A 14,174-nucleotide genomic window follows, 5' to 3' on the forward strand; every position below is an offset into this window, starting at 1 on the left:
CCCAGACCCATGGACCCTCCCAGGTAAACTGGTGACCCAGACCCATGGACCCTCCCAGGTAAACTGGTGACCCAGACCCAGGGACCCCTCCCAGGTAAACTGGTGACCCAGACCCATGGACCCCTCCCAGGTAAACTGGTGACCCAGACCCATGGACCCCTCCCAGGTAAACTGGTGACCCAGACCCATGGACCCCTCCCAGGTAAACTGGTGACCCAGACCCATGGACCCTCCCAGGTAAACTGGTGACCCAGACCCATGGACCCCTCCCAGGTAAACTGGTGACCCAGACCCATGGACCCCTCCCAGGTAAACTGGTGACCCAGACCCAGGGACCCCTCCCAGGTGACCCAGAAACTGGTGACCCAGACCCATGGACCCTCCCAGGTAAATGACCCAGACCCAGGGACCCTCCCAGGTAAACTGGTGACCCAGACCCAGGGACCCCTCCCAGGTAAACTGGTGACCCAGACCCATGGACCCCCATCATATGTTAGCAACAAAAAAACCCCTCCCAGGTAAATTGACCCAGATCCATCTCCCAGGTCATCAGGTCCCAGGAATTATAATGGCAAGTAGAAGTACTCAACATTTTAAAATTAATATATTTGGTAGATAGTTTCCTTATAGTCTTATAGACATAGTCTATTAGGTTGAAAGGTGTCTCATAGTCTATTAGGTTGCGTGAGAGAAAATGTTGTAGTTTTAAAGATAATTTTCTGCAATTCTATGCATGTTGCCATGGCAAATGCTTTGTTCCTCTGCTCAAACATTCTAACTAAACCAATGGGCATGTGACCTGACCGGCCAATTTATGGGATGTTTGATTCTCCCTGACTCTCTAGCTTTTATTTGATTGTTAGTTCTCAAAGATGGTATTTTTAAATTTTTTATTATATATATTATATAAAATATATTATATATTATAAAATATATTTAAAAATATATATAAAGTTTGTGTCAAACTTAAATGACTCAGATAGAAAACATGCAGAAAATATATTGACCTATACATATATTTATGTATAAATATATTTATAGGTCAATATATTTTCTGCATGTTTTCTATCTGGTTTAAGTCGTTTAAGTTTGACACAAACTTTTTTTTCCATCCCGTAAATGACCACTTGAATGGCCCACCTAAGAGTTTTCTATACAGAAAAAACCCTGTAATTAGCTCCAATTAGTGTAATTTCCTCCATATTAAAGGGCTCGTTCGAGATTTTGACAATGCAGCCCTTCAACTACCTCCCCAGAGTCAGATGAACAGTAACAGCTAGCACGCTAAATGTTCCTGTAGTCTTCCAGTCATTGTGCTAATGCTAGTTAGCATCGGCTCAGTTACCATTGGATCATAAAACCACCTCTTAACTCCCTTCATACTAGATGCAAAGAAATACAAATGGTATCCACTGTGGTATTCTGTTACAGCTAGCGATATTCATAAAGTAATTATTTCTCACCTAAAAAAAATCCCCCAAAATATATATATTTTTTTTCAAAACACATAGCGGAAGACCTGCAGTACCTCCGCGGACCCGTAGGGGGTCGCGGACCCCAGTTTGAAAGCCCTGAGGCTACTACTGGTAAAGGCGTCACTAAGCAACGCCCTGGCCTCGGAGCTACACTAAAGCAGTGAGCATCACAGCTCGCTTGGTGAGTGAGTGAGTGAGTTCACGTTGAAATATAAAATACTTACCAACAGAGCGACGATCAGTCTAGTCGGAAAAGTGATCGACACAGAATAGTCGACCGTCGAATATAACGAACAGGTTTTAATGGTAAAAATGAGCAGCTTGTTTATCGGTATGTTATGTCTATGTTCTCCCTATAACGTTAGTCTACCAGCTCTGTCTCTTCCGCTTCCGATCAGACTAATCGATGTTCTGGACTAAAAGCAACATCTTTTTAAGCCTCTTGTCCGATCCACAAGAATTAATCATAGCTTCTTATATTACCCTGGTTACTGTATCTGTCCTCTCTTTCTTGAATGCCTAAAACACATCTGTGTCTTCTGTTAAAGTAAATCAACCGTTTCCTTACTGTTCTGTCAGCTCTTTATAGTCTACCGGCTCGAGCCGGTCTTCAAGCGGGGGCGCGCAAAAAACTGCTGTAGCCTTTTTCTCAAGAGCGCGCATCCCTGCGTTACGCTTCCACGAGACTGAGCGTTGTCACACTGCAATTACCATTAGATCCGTGAAGTAGTCTGTAGGCCTACGCCTACGTGGAGAAAAGTAGCCTACTGGATGTATATTATAATACTATGATGTATTTCACTTGCTTTGGCAATGTTTATCATGTCAATAAAGCCCCTTAAATTGAAGACAAATAAATTATATCCATCTCTCTCTTATTATTGTATGATTTTTTTTAAAACAGAGTAACCCGTATACATTTCCTTTACATTTTAGGCAAATTAATAAATAGCGGTTATATGTATTTTTACTGGTAAGCCTATGCCTGTTTTGGTTTGCTCCTTCACTCCAGTGACGTAGCCTACTGTAGAGTTTTTGTCGAGAGCGCGCTCTTTGGGGAGCAGACTGATGAAACAGCCTTTCCAGGAGCGCACATGCGGACAGAGGCTCCCTGGCTGGGTGGAACAGGTTTATTCCAGTTCTGAGCCAACAACACTCACTTATTCAACATTTAATATCGCAATAACATACTTATCTAACCGGTGTTTTGCTGCCAGAAATGGATATGAACTAGCCAGGGGTGAGGGTAGTTCTCCAACAATGCACGTGGATAGATGTTCCTTCCTGTGTGAATGTTGGTAGTGGGTCATCATAGGCCCCGCCCCAGTATTATAGGTTAGACTCTAACCTATAATAGAGACACCATTCTTGGGTCGTCACAGCCATTTTTGTTCTTCATTTGAGGTTAGTTTAGGCATAACGTTAGCTGTGTGGTTAATGTTAGGGTTATACGCCCGATTTTATTGTAGAAATATGCGGGTTGTGGTATGACTCTGTGGTTGTGGTAACTAGTGACGACCTTTGTCTTGTCCTCACACTGCCACAACCAGGCTTGATTATAGACTATCGCTAAAAGTACGCGGTGTGGCCTATAGCCTAGTTCTCTAGGCTAGGTTCATTCCATACCTACTGTATTTAACGTGGGAATCCTCAAATTCCGATGTACTGTAAAATAAGACTATTGATAGTGTGATTTGAGTCAATATTAGCAATGGCATCATATACCAGGGATGTGTAGAGTCTGTTGGGAACACACAAGACTGGTCACACACAGAATGTCTATGTCCTCTTTTGTTGACCCAGTCTTGTTAAATGTTTATAGAAAATGCATCCTAAGGAAAAATATGAAAGTGATCAATGCACTTGTCTCCGCTGACCAAACCATTACCTCCCTCGCCAAGTAGTCAGGGGAAATGACGTCGCACCAGCAGCACCGCTGATATTGCGATGAACATGATGCAAGACTTCATAATCACACGGTTACACACAGCATCTGCACGGGTTGGCTTTCATCCCCCATAGCGCGGTAGCTATGCGACCAAAACAGCGGAGACGTTAACCCTCGCGCTTCAACGCTCTTAGTTGTTGCGGAAATTCGTCCACTACGTTTTCACGTTGGACATCTACAATAGAAAGACTCGAAACACCATGATTGGGTAATGAAACCATAATAGTGCATCTAACCTAAGGTCTGGGAGCCTATCTATAAAGAATCTCAAAGTCCTAGGAATCTCGTTAAACCTGTTTTACGACAACAACAACTCCCAGCTCATAGTAGATTTAAAGATGACATTTAAACACTGCAAAGACAAACTCTGAGCCAGGAGTAAAAATCAATTTATAAAAGTTGATCTCCGCTGGTAATCACGACAGTTTAAGGTACCGCAAAGGTTATATAGCGATGACGCTCATTGACATTGTTGCAAATGATGGGGAATAACCAATCGTAATGAGGCGTCGCCAGCTGTTAACTCCACAGCTTCAGACAAGGACAGTGTACATCAAATGTTGTCATGGTAAAACGTTGATCTCATTTTCGCCTGAACAAGATCGCTTTGCCTACTCTTAATTATTGCCTAATATGTTGGGATGCATCACTTTTTAATTATTATTATTAATTTTTTTACAATTGTGATGGTTGTTAAAAAGCGGATTTTTAAAAATATAATACCGTTATGTCAACACACTCGCCTCTCACCGGTTTAACAACTCTAAATCGCTTTTGACACAGTAGGCATCAATTAAGTCACTTGCTGATAATGTTGCATGCAACGTTTGAAAGGTCTATAATTTTAATCGAACACAATCAAATGTTACATAAGATGTCTTCAATTGACCAATTTAGACATCTTTTTTAACATCGTGATGTTGCGCTCCAAAGGGCTACATTGAAATAACATGATGAAGGTAATTCAATAAACGAAAGAAAAACGACACCACTGACTCGGTGCATGTTTTTCTATTGTTACGACACCTGCTGGTAACTGTTAACTGGTTAGGACAGCTCACGAGGTGTCCTAAATATCTGCCGACTACAGTCGGATTTGTCCCATTCTTCATCAAACCATTTGTCATTGTTGTTCATTTCTTAGGTTGTCTGCCTCTCTCTCTGTCTCTGTCTCTCTGTCTCTGTCTCTCTGTCTCTCTCTTTCTCTGTCTCTCTCTCTGTCTCTCTCTCTCTCTCTCTCTCTCTCTCTCTCTCTCTCTCTCTGTCTCTCTCTCTCTCTGTCTCTCTCTCTCTGTCTCTCTCTGTCTTTGTCTCTCTCTATCTCTGTCTCTCTCTTTCTCTGTCTGTCTCTCTCTGTCTCTCTTTCTCTGTCTCTCTCTCTCTGTCTCTCTCTCTTTCTCTGTCTCGCTCTCTCTCTCTGTCTCTGTCTCTCTGTCTCTCTCTTTCTCTGTCTCTGTCTCTGTCTCTGCTCTCTCTCTGTCTCTCTCTCTCTCTCTCTTTCTCTGTCTCTCTCTCTTTCTGTCTCTCTCTGTCTCGTCTCTCTCTCTTCTCTCTCTCTCTCTCTCTCTGTCTCTTTCGCTCTCTCTCTGTCTCTGTCGCTCTCTCTCTGTCTCTCTCTCTCTGCTTCTCTCTGTCTCTGTTGCTCTCTCTCTGTCTCTCTGTCTCTCTCTCTCTGCTTCTCTCTCTCTCTCTGTCGCTCTCTCTCTCTGTCGCTCTCTCTCTCTCTCTCTCTCCCTCTCTGCTTCTCTTTCTCTCTCTGTCGCTCTCTCTCTGTCGCTCTCTCTCTGTCGCTCTCTCTCTGTCGCTCTCTCTCTGTCGCTCTCTCTCTCTCTCTTTAATTTTTTATTTAGGAGCCAGAGGCAGTGGCTCGTGTGAGGCATGTGTAACACTAATGAGTCAGCAGTCTCTCTCTCTGTTCCTCTCTCTCTGTTCCTCCTCTCTCTCTGTTCCTCTCTCTCTGACTCTCTCTGTTCCTCTCTCTCTCTGTCTCTCTCTCTCTCTTTTATTTAGGAGGCAGTGGCTCGTGTGAGGCATGTGTAACACTAATGAGTCAGCAGTCTCTCTCTCTGTTCCTCTCTCTCTGTTCCTCTCTCTGACTCTCTCTCTCTGTTCCTCTCTCTCTGACTCTCTCTCTCTCTGTTCCTCTCTCTCTGTTCCTCTCTCTGTTCCTCTCTCTCTGTTCCTCTCTCTCTGTTCCTCTCTCTGTTCCTCTCTCTGTTCCTCTCTCTCTGTTCCTCTCTCTGTACCTCTCTCTCTGTACCTCTCTCTCTGTTCCTCTCTCTCTGTTCCTCTGTCTCTGTTCTGCTCTCTGTCCCTCTCTCTGTTCCTCTCTCTGTCCCTCTCTCTGTTCCTCTCTCTGTCCCTCTCTCTGTTCCTCTCGCTCTGTTCCTCTCTCTTTTCCTCTCTCTCTGTTCCTCTCTCTCTGACTCTCTCTCTGACTCTCTCTCTGACTCTCTCTGTTCCTCTCTCTCTCTTCTCTCTCTCTCTGTTCCTCTCTCTTCTCTCTGACTCTCTCTGTTCCTCTCTCTCTCTTCTCTCTCTCTCTGTTCCTCTCTCTTCTCCCTGTTCCTCTCTCTCTTCTCTCTCTCTCCCTGTTCCTATCTCTCTCTCTGTTCCTCTCTCAACAGACTCAGTGGCATGTGCAGTGCAACACTGATGAGTCAACAGTCAGGTCATTATTAACCTAAGGCCTAGTCGTATCGGGTTGCAAAATTCCAGTAATTTGACCCAAAGTCACTGGTTTTCAAGAAATCCTGGTTGGAGGATTCCAGGATTTTGTCCTTAATCCCTCATAATATATATATATATATATATATTGGACACATATTTAACCCCTTATTTCTCCTTTCTTCCATTTGTTTGTATGGGTTTACCTTCAGACGAGTCCCGTGATACTTGTGGGGGTCGTAGAGTCAAACGGAGAACATCATCATGTTTGGGAGAGTCTCCCCTTTCCATAGTAGCGTCATATTAGTTCGGTGAGTTGACCGATTTTAGGGATATCTCATGGTCTTACCGACACCGTCGTAGCTCAGCCACCTTTCACTGCCGATGGGAAAGGTCGACAGGCTGATGTGATGGGTTGAGGCTCAGTCACCTTCCACTGCCGATGCGGAAGGTCGGCAGGCTGATGTGATGGGTTGAGGCTCAGTCACCTTCCACTGCCGATGCGGAAGGTCGGCAGGCTGATGTGATGGGTTGAGGCTCAGTCACCTTCCACTGCAGATGCAGAAGGTAGACAGGCTGATGTGATGGGTTGAGGCTCAGTCACCTTCCACTGCCGATGCGGAAGGTCGACAGGCTGATGTGATGGGTTGAGGCTCAGCCACCTTCCGATGCAGAAGGTCGACAGGCTGATGTGATGGGTTGAGGCTCAGCCACCTTCCGATGCAGAAGGTCGACAGGCTGATGTGATGGGTTGAGGCTCAGCCACCTTCCACTGCAGATGCAGAAGGTCGACAGGCTGATGTGATGGGTTGAGGCTCAGCCACCTTCCACTGCAGATGCAGAAGGTCGACAGGCTGATGTGATGGGTTGAGGCTCAGCCACCTTCCACTGCAGATGCGGAAGGTCGACAGGCTGATGTGATGGGTTGAGGCTCAGCCACCTTCCACTGCAGATGCGGAAGGTCAACAGGCTGATGTGATGGGTTGAGGCTCAGCCACCTTCCACTGCCGATGCGGAAGGTCAACAGGCTGATGTGATGGGTTGAGGCTCAGCCACCTTCCACTGCCGATGCAGGAAGGTCGACATAGGCTGATGTGATGGGTTGAGGCTCAGCCTCTACAAATAAACAACAACTGATATCTCAAGTTTAAACTGACTGATTGTGAAGGGGATTTTTTAAATGATGTTGCTTAGATAGATGCGTCAATGGACTCTTAAGGATTTGAAATCACTACAAGGCTGCCGGTTAGAGCAGTATGGATGCTGTCTTAATTGGCCTGTCACCTCACCACCATCAACCACACACTGCTACTCCCGAGTCTAAGGCACTGCGTCTCAGTGCTAGAGGCGTCACTATAGACCCTGGTTCGATTCCAGGCTGTATCATAACTGGCCGTGATTGGGAGTTACAGAAAGACTACATTTGAAGGCCTTTTCTACATAGCTTCAATTCTGATTTTTTTCTGTCACTAATTGGTCTTTTGACCAATCAGATGAGCTTTGAAAATATCTGTTGTGAAAGATCTGATGTGATTGATCAAAATACCAATTCGTTTTTTTTTTAAATATCTGAATTTGGCTGCCTGTGTAAACACAGATGCTGATTTAAGGTCCTATTCGTCCCTCTAATGGTGAAGGTTTAGGTAAGCTGATATGAGTTCTGTGGCTAATTCTATACAAGGATAGATTGGCTACTACATCCAAGGCTGTGTGTGGACTCAGTGGTCTAATAATATAACATCTGTCCCAAACATTCCTCTCTTCCTCCCTTCCTTCCCTTCTCTCTCCTCGCCCTCTCCTCTCCTCTCCTCTCCTCTCCTCTCCTCTCCTCTCCTCTCCTCTCCTCTCCTCCCTCCCTCCCTCCCTCCCTCCTCCCCTCCTCTCCTCTCCCATTAAAGATAAATAACCACTCAAGTCATGCGATTTGCATAATTCCATTCCTACTTCAGTCAACTTCTTTATTTGTTTGTTTCTGTGTAGTTTATATTTTTTTGGTCTTGTGCAATCTGCAAACCGTCGCACTTTTACAAATGATATCATCGGGACGTACATACAAAAGGACCTGCTGGTTCGTGTCCAATAGGCATGTAAACATTTAATAAGTATCAATACATCCAAATACACAGATTTAAAACAAAATAAACATCATAATAAAAACTGTTAATCTCTTTTACGATTAAATACCATAATGTTAATAATAATAATAATAATATCAACAATCGTAATACATAGTTATGATGACGCTATAATTAAACAATTTCATTATTCTATTATATAAAATGTTGTCAAGTAATGCATGTAGCTATAAAAAACAAACCGTGGTTATATTTGCGACATGTCAGTTATGCACGTGGTACAGGAGAGTATTAACAGAACACAGACGGATCACACACCTGGTCTCTAATACTTCCACTGCTCTACCAAGGTGCCCTCTGACACAGAGCCTTTGGGACCTTGATTTAGTTTGTCCTCTTGGGAATATTCAGATCGGTTTCATTGGTTCCATTTTACAGGAAACACTAAACCCAACTTTTTTTTTGTTGTTGTTGGTTAGTGTGCCACCAACTAAATTTCGCTCTGCCCAGAGTACCCCTGAAGTACCCCCTTCATGTGCGTTTTGACCAGTAGGCCCATGGTCTCATGAGTCTTACATTTACATTACATTTAAGTCATTTAGCAGACGACTTAAATGTAATGTTCTTCTCTAGTACCCCCTCTAGTACCCTCTCCGAGTACCCCTGGGTTGGGAACCACTGAACTAAACTAAGCACAGCTCTGGACTGTGTACCAAATTGCACTATATTCCCTATATAGTGCATTACATTTGATCAGAGCCCTATGGTCCTGGTCTAAAGTAGTGCACTAAATAGGGAATAGGGTGCCTTTTTAGGACATAATGGTATTTGAGTGTTTGACATTATATATTTGACCCAGGACTGTAACACACCGGTTCACAAACAGTCCTGCCCCCCCCCCCCCAATTAGAAATCATTATTATTGTTATTTATTTATTTTTAAATCACTAAATTCAGAAAAATAACTTAGCACCCTAAAATGAGAATCTTTTCCCCCCCTGGTTTATATAGTCCTGTTCCTCTCTGACTCTCTCTCTGGGTAACGGTTCCCCTGGTTTATATAGTCCTGTTCCTCTCTGACTCTCTCTCTGGGTAACGGTTCCCCTGGTTTATATAGTTCTGTTCCTCTCTGACTCTCTCTCTGGGTAACGGTTCCCCTGGTTTATATAGTCCTGTTCCTCTCTGACTCTCTCTCTGGGTAACAGTTCCCCTGGTTTATATAGTCCTGTTCCTCTCTGACTCTCTCTCTGGGTAACGGTTCCCCTGGTTTATATAGTCCTGTTCCTCTCTATCTGACTCTCTCTCTGGGTAACGGTTCCCCTGGTTTATATAGTCCTGTTCCTCTCTATCTGACTCTCTCTCTGGGTAACGGTTCCCCTGGTTTATATAGTCCTGTTCCTCTCTATCTGACTCTCTCTCTGGGTAACGGTTCCCCTGGTTTATATAGTCCTGTTCCTCTCTGACTCTCTCTCTGGGTAACGGTTCCCCTGGTTTATATAGTCCTGTTCCTCTCTCTCTGGGTAACGGTTCCCCTGGTTTATATAGTCCTGTTCCTCTCTATCTGACTCTCTCTCTGGGTAACGGTTCCCCTGGTTTATATAGTCCTGTTCCTCTCTATCTGACTCTCTCTCTGGGTAACGGTTCCCCTGGTTTATATAGTCCTGTTCCTCTCTGACTCTCTCTCTGGGTAACGGTTCCCCTGGTTTATATAGTCCTGTTCCTCTCTATCTGACTCTCTCTCTGGGTAACGGTTCCCCTGGTTTATATAGTCCTGTTCCTCTCTGACTCTCTCTCTGGGTAACGGTTCCCCTGGTTTATATAGTCCTGTTCCTCTCTCTCTGGGTAACGGTTCCCCTGGTTTATATAGTCCTGTTCCTCTCTCTCTGGGTAACGGTTCTCCTGGTTTATATAGTCCTGTTCCTCTCTATCTGACTCTCTCTCTGGGTAACGGTTCCCCTGGTTTATATAGTCCTGTTCCTCTCTGACTCTCTCTCTGGGTAACGGTTCCCCTGGTTTATATAGTCCTGTTCCTCTCTCTCTGGGTAACGGTTCCCCTGGTTTATATAGTCCTGTTCCTCTCTGACTCTCTCTCTGGGTAACGGTCCCCCTGGTTTATATAGTCCTGTTCCTCTCTGACTCTCTCTCTGGGTAACGGTTCCCCTGGTTTATATAGTCCTGTTCCTCTCTATCTGACTCTCTCTCTGGGTAACGGTTCCCCTGGTTTATATAGTCCTGTTCCTCTCTATCTGACTCTCTCTCTGGGTAACGGTTCCCCTGGTTTATATAGTCCTGTTCCTCTCTGACTCTCTCTGGGTAACGGTCCCCTGGTTTATATAGTCCTGTTCCTCTCTGACTCTCTCTGGGTAACGGTTCCCCTGGTTTATATAGTCCTGTTCCTCTCTGACTCTCTCTCTGGGTAACGGTTCCCCTGGTTTATATAGTCCTGTTCCTCTATCTGACTCTCTCTCTGGGTAACGGTTCCCTGGTTTATATAGTCCTGTTCCTCTCTATCTGACTCTCTCTCTGGGTAACGGTTCCCCTGGTTTATATAGTCCTGTTCCTCTCTGACTCTCTCTCTGGGTAACGGTTCCCCTGGTTTATATAGTCCTGTTCCTCTCTGACTCTCTCTCTGGGTAACGGTTCCCCTGGTTTATATAGTCCTGTTCCTCTCTGACTCTCTCTCTGGGTAACGGTTCCCCTGGTTTATATAGTCCTGTTCCTATCTGACTCTCTCTCTGGGTAACGGTTCCCCTGGTTTATATAGTCCTGTTCCTCTCTATCTGACTCGCTCTCTGGGTAACGGCTCCCCTGGTTTATATAGTCCTGTTCCTCTCTGACTCTCTCTCTGGGTAACGGTTCCCCTGGTTTATATAGTCCTGTTCCTCTCTATCTGACTCTCTCTCTGGGTAACGGTTCCCCTGGTTTATATAGTCCTGTTCCTCTCTCTCTGGGTAACGGTTCCCCTGGTTTATATAGTCCTGTTCCTCTCTCTCTGACTCTCTCTCTGGGTAACGGTTCCCCTGGTTTATATAGTCCTGTTCCTCTCTGACTCTCTCTCTGGGTAACGGTTCCCCTGGTTTATATAGTCCTGTTCCTCTCTATCTGACTCTCTCTCTGGGTAACGGTTCCCCTGGTTTATATAGTCCTGTTCCTCTCTCTCTGGGTAACGGTTCCCCTGGTTTATATAGTCCTGTTCCTCTCTGACTCTCTCTCTGGGTAACGGTTCCCCTGGTTTATATAGTCCTGTTCCTCTCTGACTCTCTCTCTCTGGGTAACGGTTCCCCTGGTTTATATAGTCCTGTTCCTCTCTGACTCCCTCTCTCTGGGTAACGGTTCCCCTGGTTTATATAGTCCTGTTCCTCTCTATCTGACTCTCTCTCTGGGTAACGGTTCCCCTGGTTTATATAGTCCTGTTCCTCTCTATCTGACTCTCTCTGGGTAACGGTTCCCCTGGTTTATATAGTCCTGTTCCTATCTGACTCTCTCTCTGGGTAACGGTTCCCCTGGTTTATATAGTCCTGTTCCTCTCTCTCTGACTCTCTCTCTGGGTAACGGTTCCCCTGGTTTATATAGTCCTGTTCCTCTCTATCTGACTCTCTCTCTGGGTAACGGTTCCCCTGGTTTATATAGTCCTGTTCTTCTCTGACTCTCTCTCTGGGTAACGGTTCCCCTGGTTTATATAGTCCTGTTCCTCTCTGACTCTCTCTCTGGGTAACGGTTCCCCTGGTTTATATAGTCCTGTTCCTCTCTGACTCTCTCTCTGGGTAACGGTTCCCCTGGTTTATATAGTCCTGTTCCTATCTGACTCTCTCTCTGGGTAACGGTTCCCCTGGTTTATATAGTCCTGTTCCTCTCTCTCTGACTCTCTCTCTGGGTAACGGTTCCCCTGGTTTATATAGTCCTGTTCCTCTCTATCTGACTCTCTCTCTGGGTAACGGTTCCCCTGGTTTATATAGTCCTGTTCCTCTCTGACTCTCTCTCTGGGTAACGGTTCCCCTGGTTTATATAGTCCTGTTCCTCTCTGACTCTCTCTCTGGGTAACGGTTCCCCTGGTTTATATAGTCCTGTTCCTCTCTGACTCTCTCTCTGGGTAACGGTTCCCCTGGTTTATATAGTCCTGTTCCTCTCTATCTGACTCTCTCTCTGGGTAACGGTTCCCCTGGTTTATATAGTCCTGTTCCTCTCTATCTGACTCTCTCTGGGTAACGGTTCCCCTGGTTTATATAGTCCTGTTCCTCTCTGACTCTCTCTCTGGGTAACGGTTCCCCTGGTTTATATAGTCCTGTTCCTCTCTGACTCTCTCTCTGGGTAACGGTTCCCCTGGTTTATATAGTCCTGTTCCTCTCTGACTCTCTCTCTGGGTAACGGTTCCCCTGGTTTATATAGTCCTGTTCCTCTCTCTCTGACTCCCTCTCTGGGTAACGGTTCCCCTGGTTTATATAGTCCTGTTCCTCTCTGACTCTCTCTCTGGGTAACGGTTCCCCTGGTTTATATAGTCCTGTTCCTCTCTGACTCTCTCTCTGGGTAACGGTTCCCCTGGTTTATATAGTCCTGTTCCTCTCTGACTCTCTCTCTGGGTAACGGTTCCCCTGGTTTATATAGTCCTGTTCCTCTCTGACTCTCTCTCTGGGTAACGGTTCCCCTGGTTTATATAGTCCTGTTCCTCTCTGACTCTCTCTCTGGGTAACGGTTCCCCTGGTTTATATAGTCCTGTTCCTCTCTGACTCTCTCTCTGGGTAACGGTTCCCCTGGTTTATATAGTCCTGTTCCTCTCTGACTCTCTCTGGGTAACGGTTCCCCTGGAAGTCCTGTGGTTCCAGACCAGGTGTCAGTGTGTTCTAACGTGTACCACAGACACCTGTCTGTCTGTCCTCCCGCCTGTGGTTCCAGACCAGGTGTCAGTGTGTTCTAACGTGTACCACAGACACCTGTCTGTCTGTCTGTCCTCCCGCCTGTGGTTCCAGACCAGGTGTCAGTGTGTTCTAACGTGTACTACAGACACCTGTCTGTCTGTCCTCCTGTCCTTCCCTCACAGACGACGCCCCTGGCCACCTCGAGTTCCGTCGCGGCACCAATTTATCTACCAAAAAACACCAAAACAGACCGGGGTCAGGGGTCAGGTTGAATGGTTTTTGGTCATAGTCTTGTTATAATAGAGACAACAGGGTTAAGGTTCCTTCCATATCATTTCAGGCTGAGTCCCAAATGGTATCCTGTTCCCTGTATAGTGCACTACTTTTAACCAGAGCCCTATTTCCTATATGGTGAACTACCAGGGTCAAAAGTAGTGCACTATATAGGGAATAGGGTGCCATTGGCCATAGGGCTCTAGTCAAAAGTAGTGCACTATATAGGGAATAGGGTGCCATTTGGGATGCGACCCTCAGTCAATTCAATGTCATTCCTGACTCTGAGAGAGACTAAAGATGTCCACCTTTACCAACATCAACATCAAGGGGGGGTGTTATAGGAAACCCTCCACTAACTAAGATAAATCCTGTGATTAATGCTCTTAGACAAGGTTTATCTAGGACCAGACACATGGGACAGACTAGACAGAGGTTTAACAGACCTCCTTATTCCTTATGAAACACACAGTCATGCCAAGACGTTTCAAAACAACATCGTTATTGTGGTATGGTCACGTGGTCATGTATCACGGCTCCCCTTCTCAGAGAATGTGACAGAACAACAGGTTGACATTCATTTCAATAGGACATAGAAACTAGTAGGGCTTCACAAAGGCAGTGTTTTCCCAACCTCTCCTCGGCAACCACCAGCCTGTCCATGTATTATCCCAACCTCTCCTCGGCAACCACCAGCCTGTCCATGTATTATCACCTCTCCTCGACAACCCCCAGCCTGTCCTCTCCTCGGCAACCACCAGCCTGTCCATGTATTATCACCTCTCCTCGACAACCCCCAGCCTGTCCATGTATTATCACAACCTCTCCTCGGCAACCACCAGCCTGTCCTCTCCTCGGCAACCACCAGCCTGTCCATGTATTA

The 14,174-nt window shown here is 45.6% G+C and overlaps 1 protein-coding gene across 1 annotated transcript in view; it reads right to left on the reverse strand.

The window, feature by feature from the left end:
• Positions 1 to 12,838: 12,838 nt before the first annotated feature.
• LOC124023896 (WD repeat domain phosphoinositide-interacting protein 1-like) overlaps positions 12,839 to 14,174 on the reverse strand; it is a 49,386-nt gene continuing 48,050 nt past the window's right edge. The window contains exon 14 of the mRNA XM_046338058.1: positions 12,839 to 13,245. Coding sequence (XP_046194014.1) covers positions 13,195 to 13,245 — 51 coding nt within the window. The 3' untranslated portion in view covers positions 12,839 to 13,194. The remainder of the gene's footprint in view (positions 13,246 to 14,174) is intronic.

Source organism: Oncorhynchus gorbuscha, unplaced genomic scaffold (genome assembly GCF_021184085.1).
Source record: "Oncorhynchus gorbuscha isolate QuinsamMale2020 ecotype Even-year unplaced genomic scaffold, OgorEven_v1.0 Un_scaffold_1714, whole genome shotgun sequence".
Lineage (NCBI taxonomy): Eukaryota > Metazoa > Chordata > Actinopteri > Salmoniformes > Salmonidae > Oncorhynchus > Oncorhynchus gorbuscha.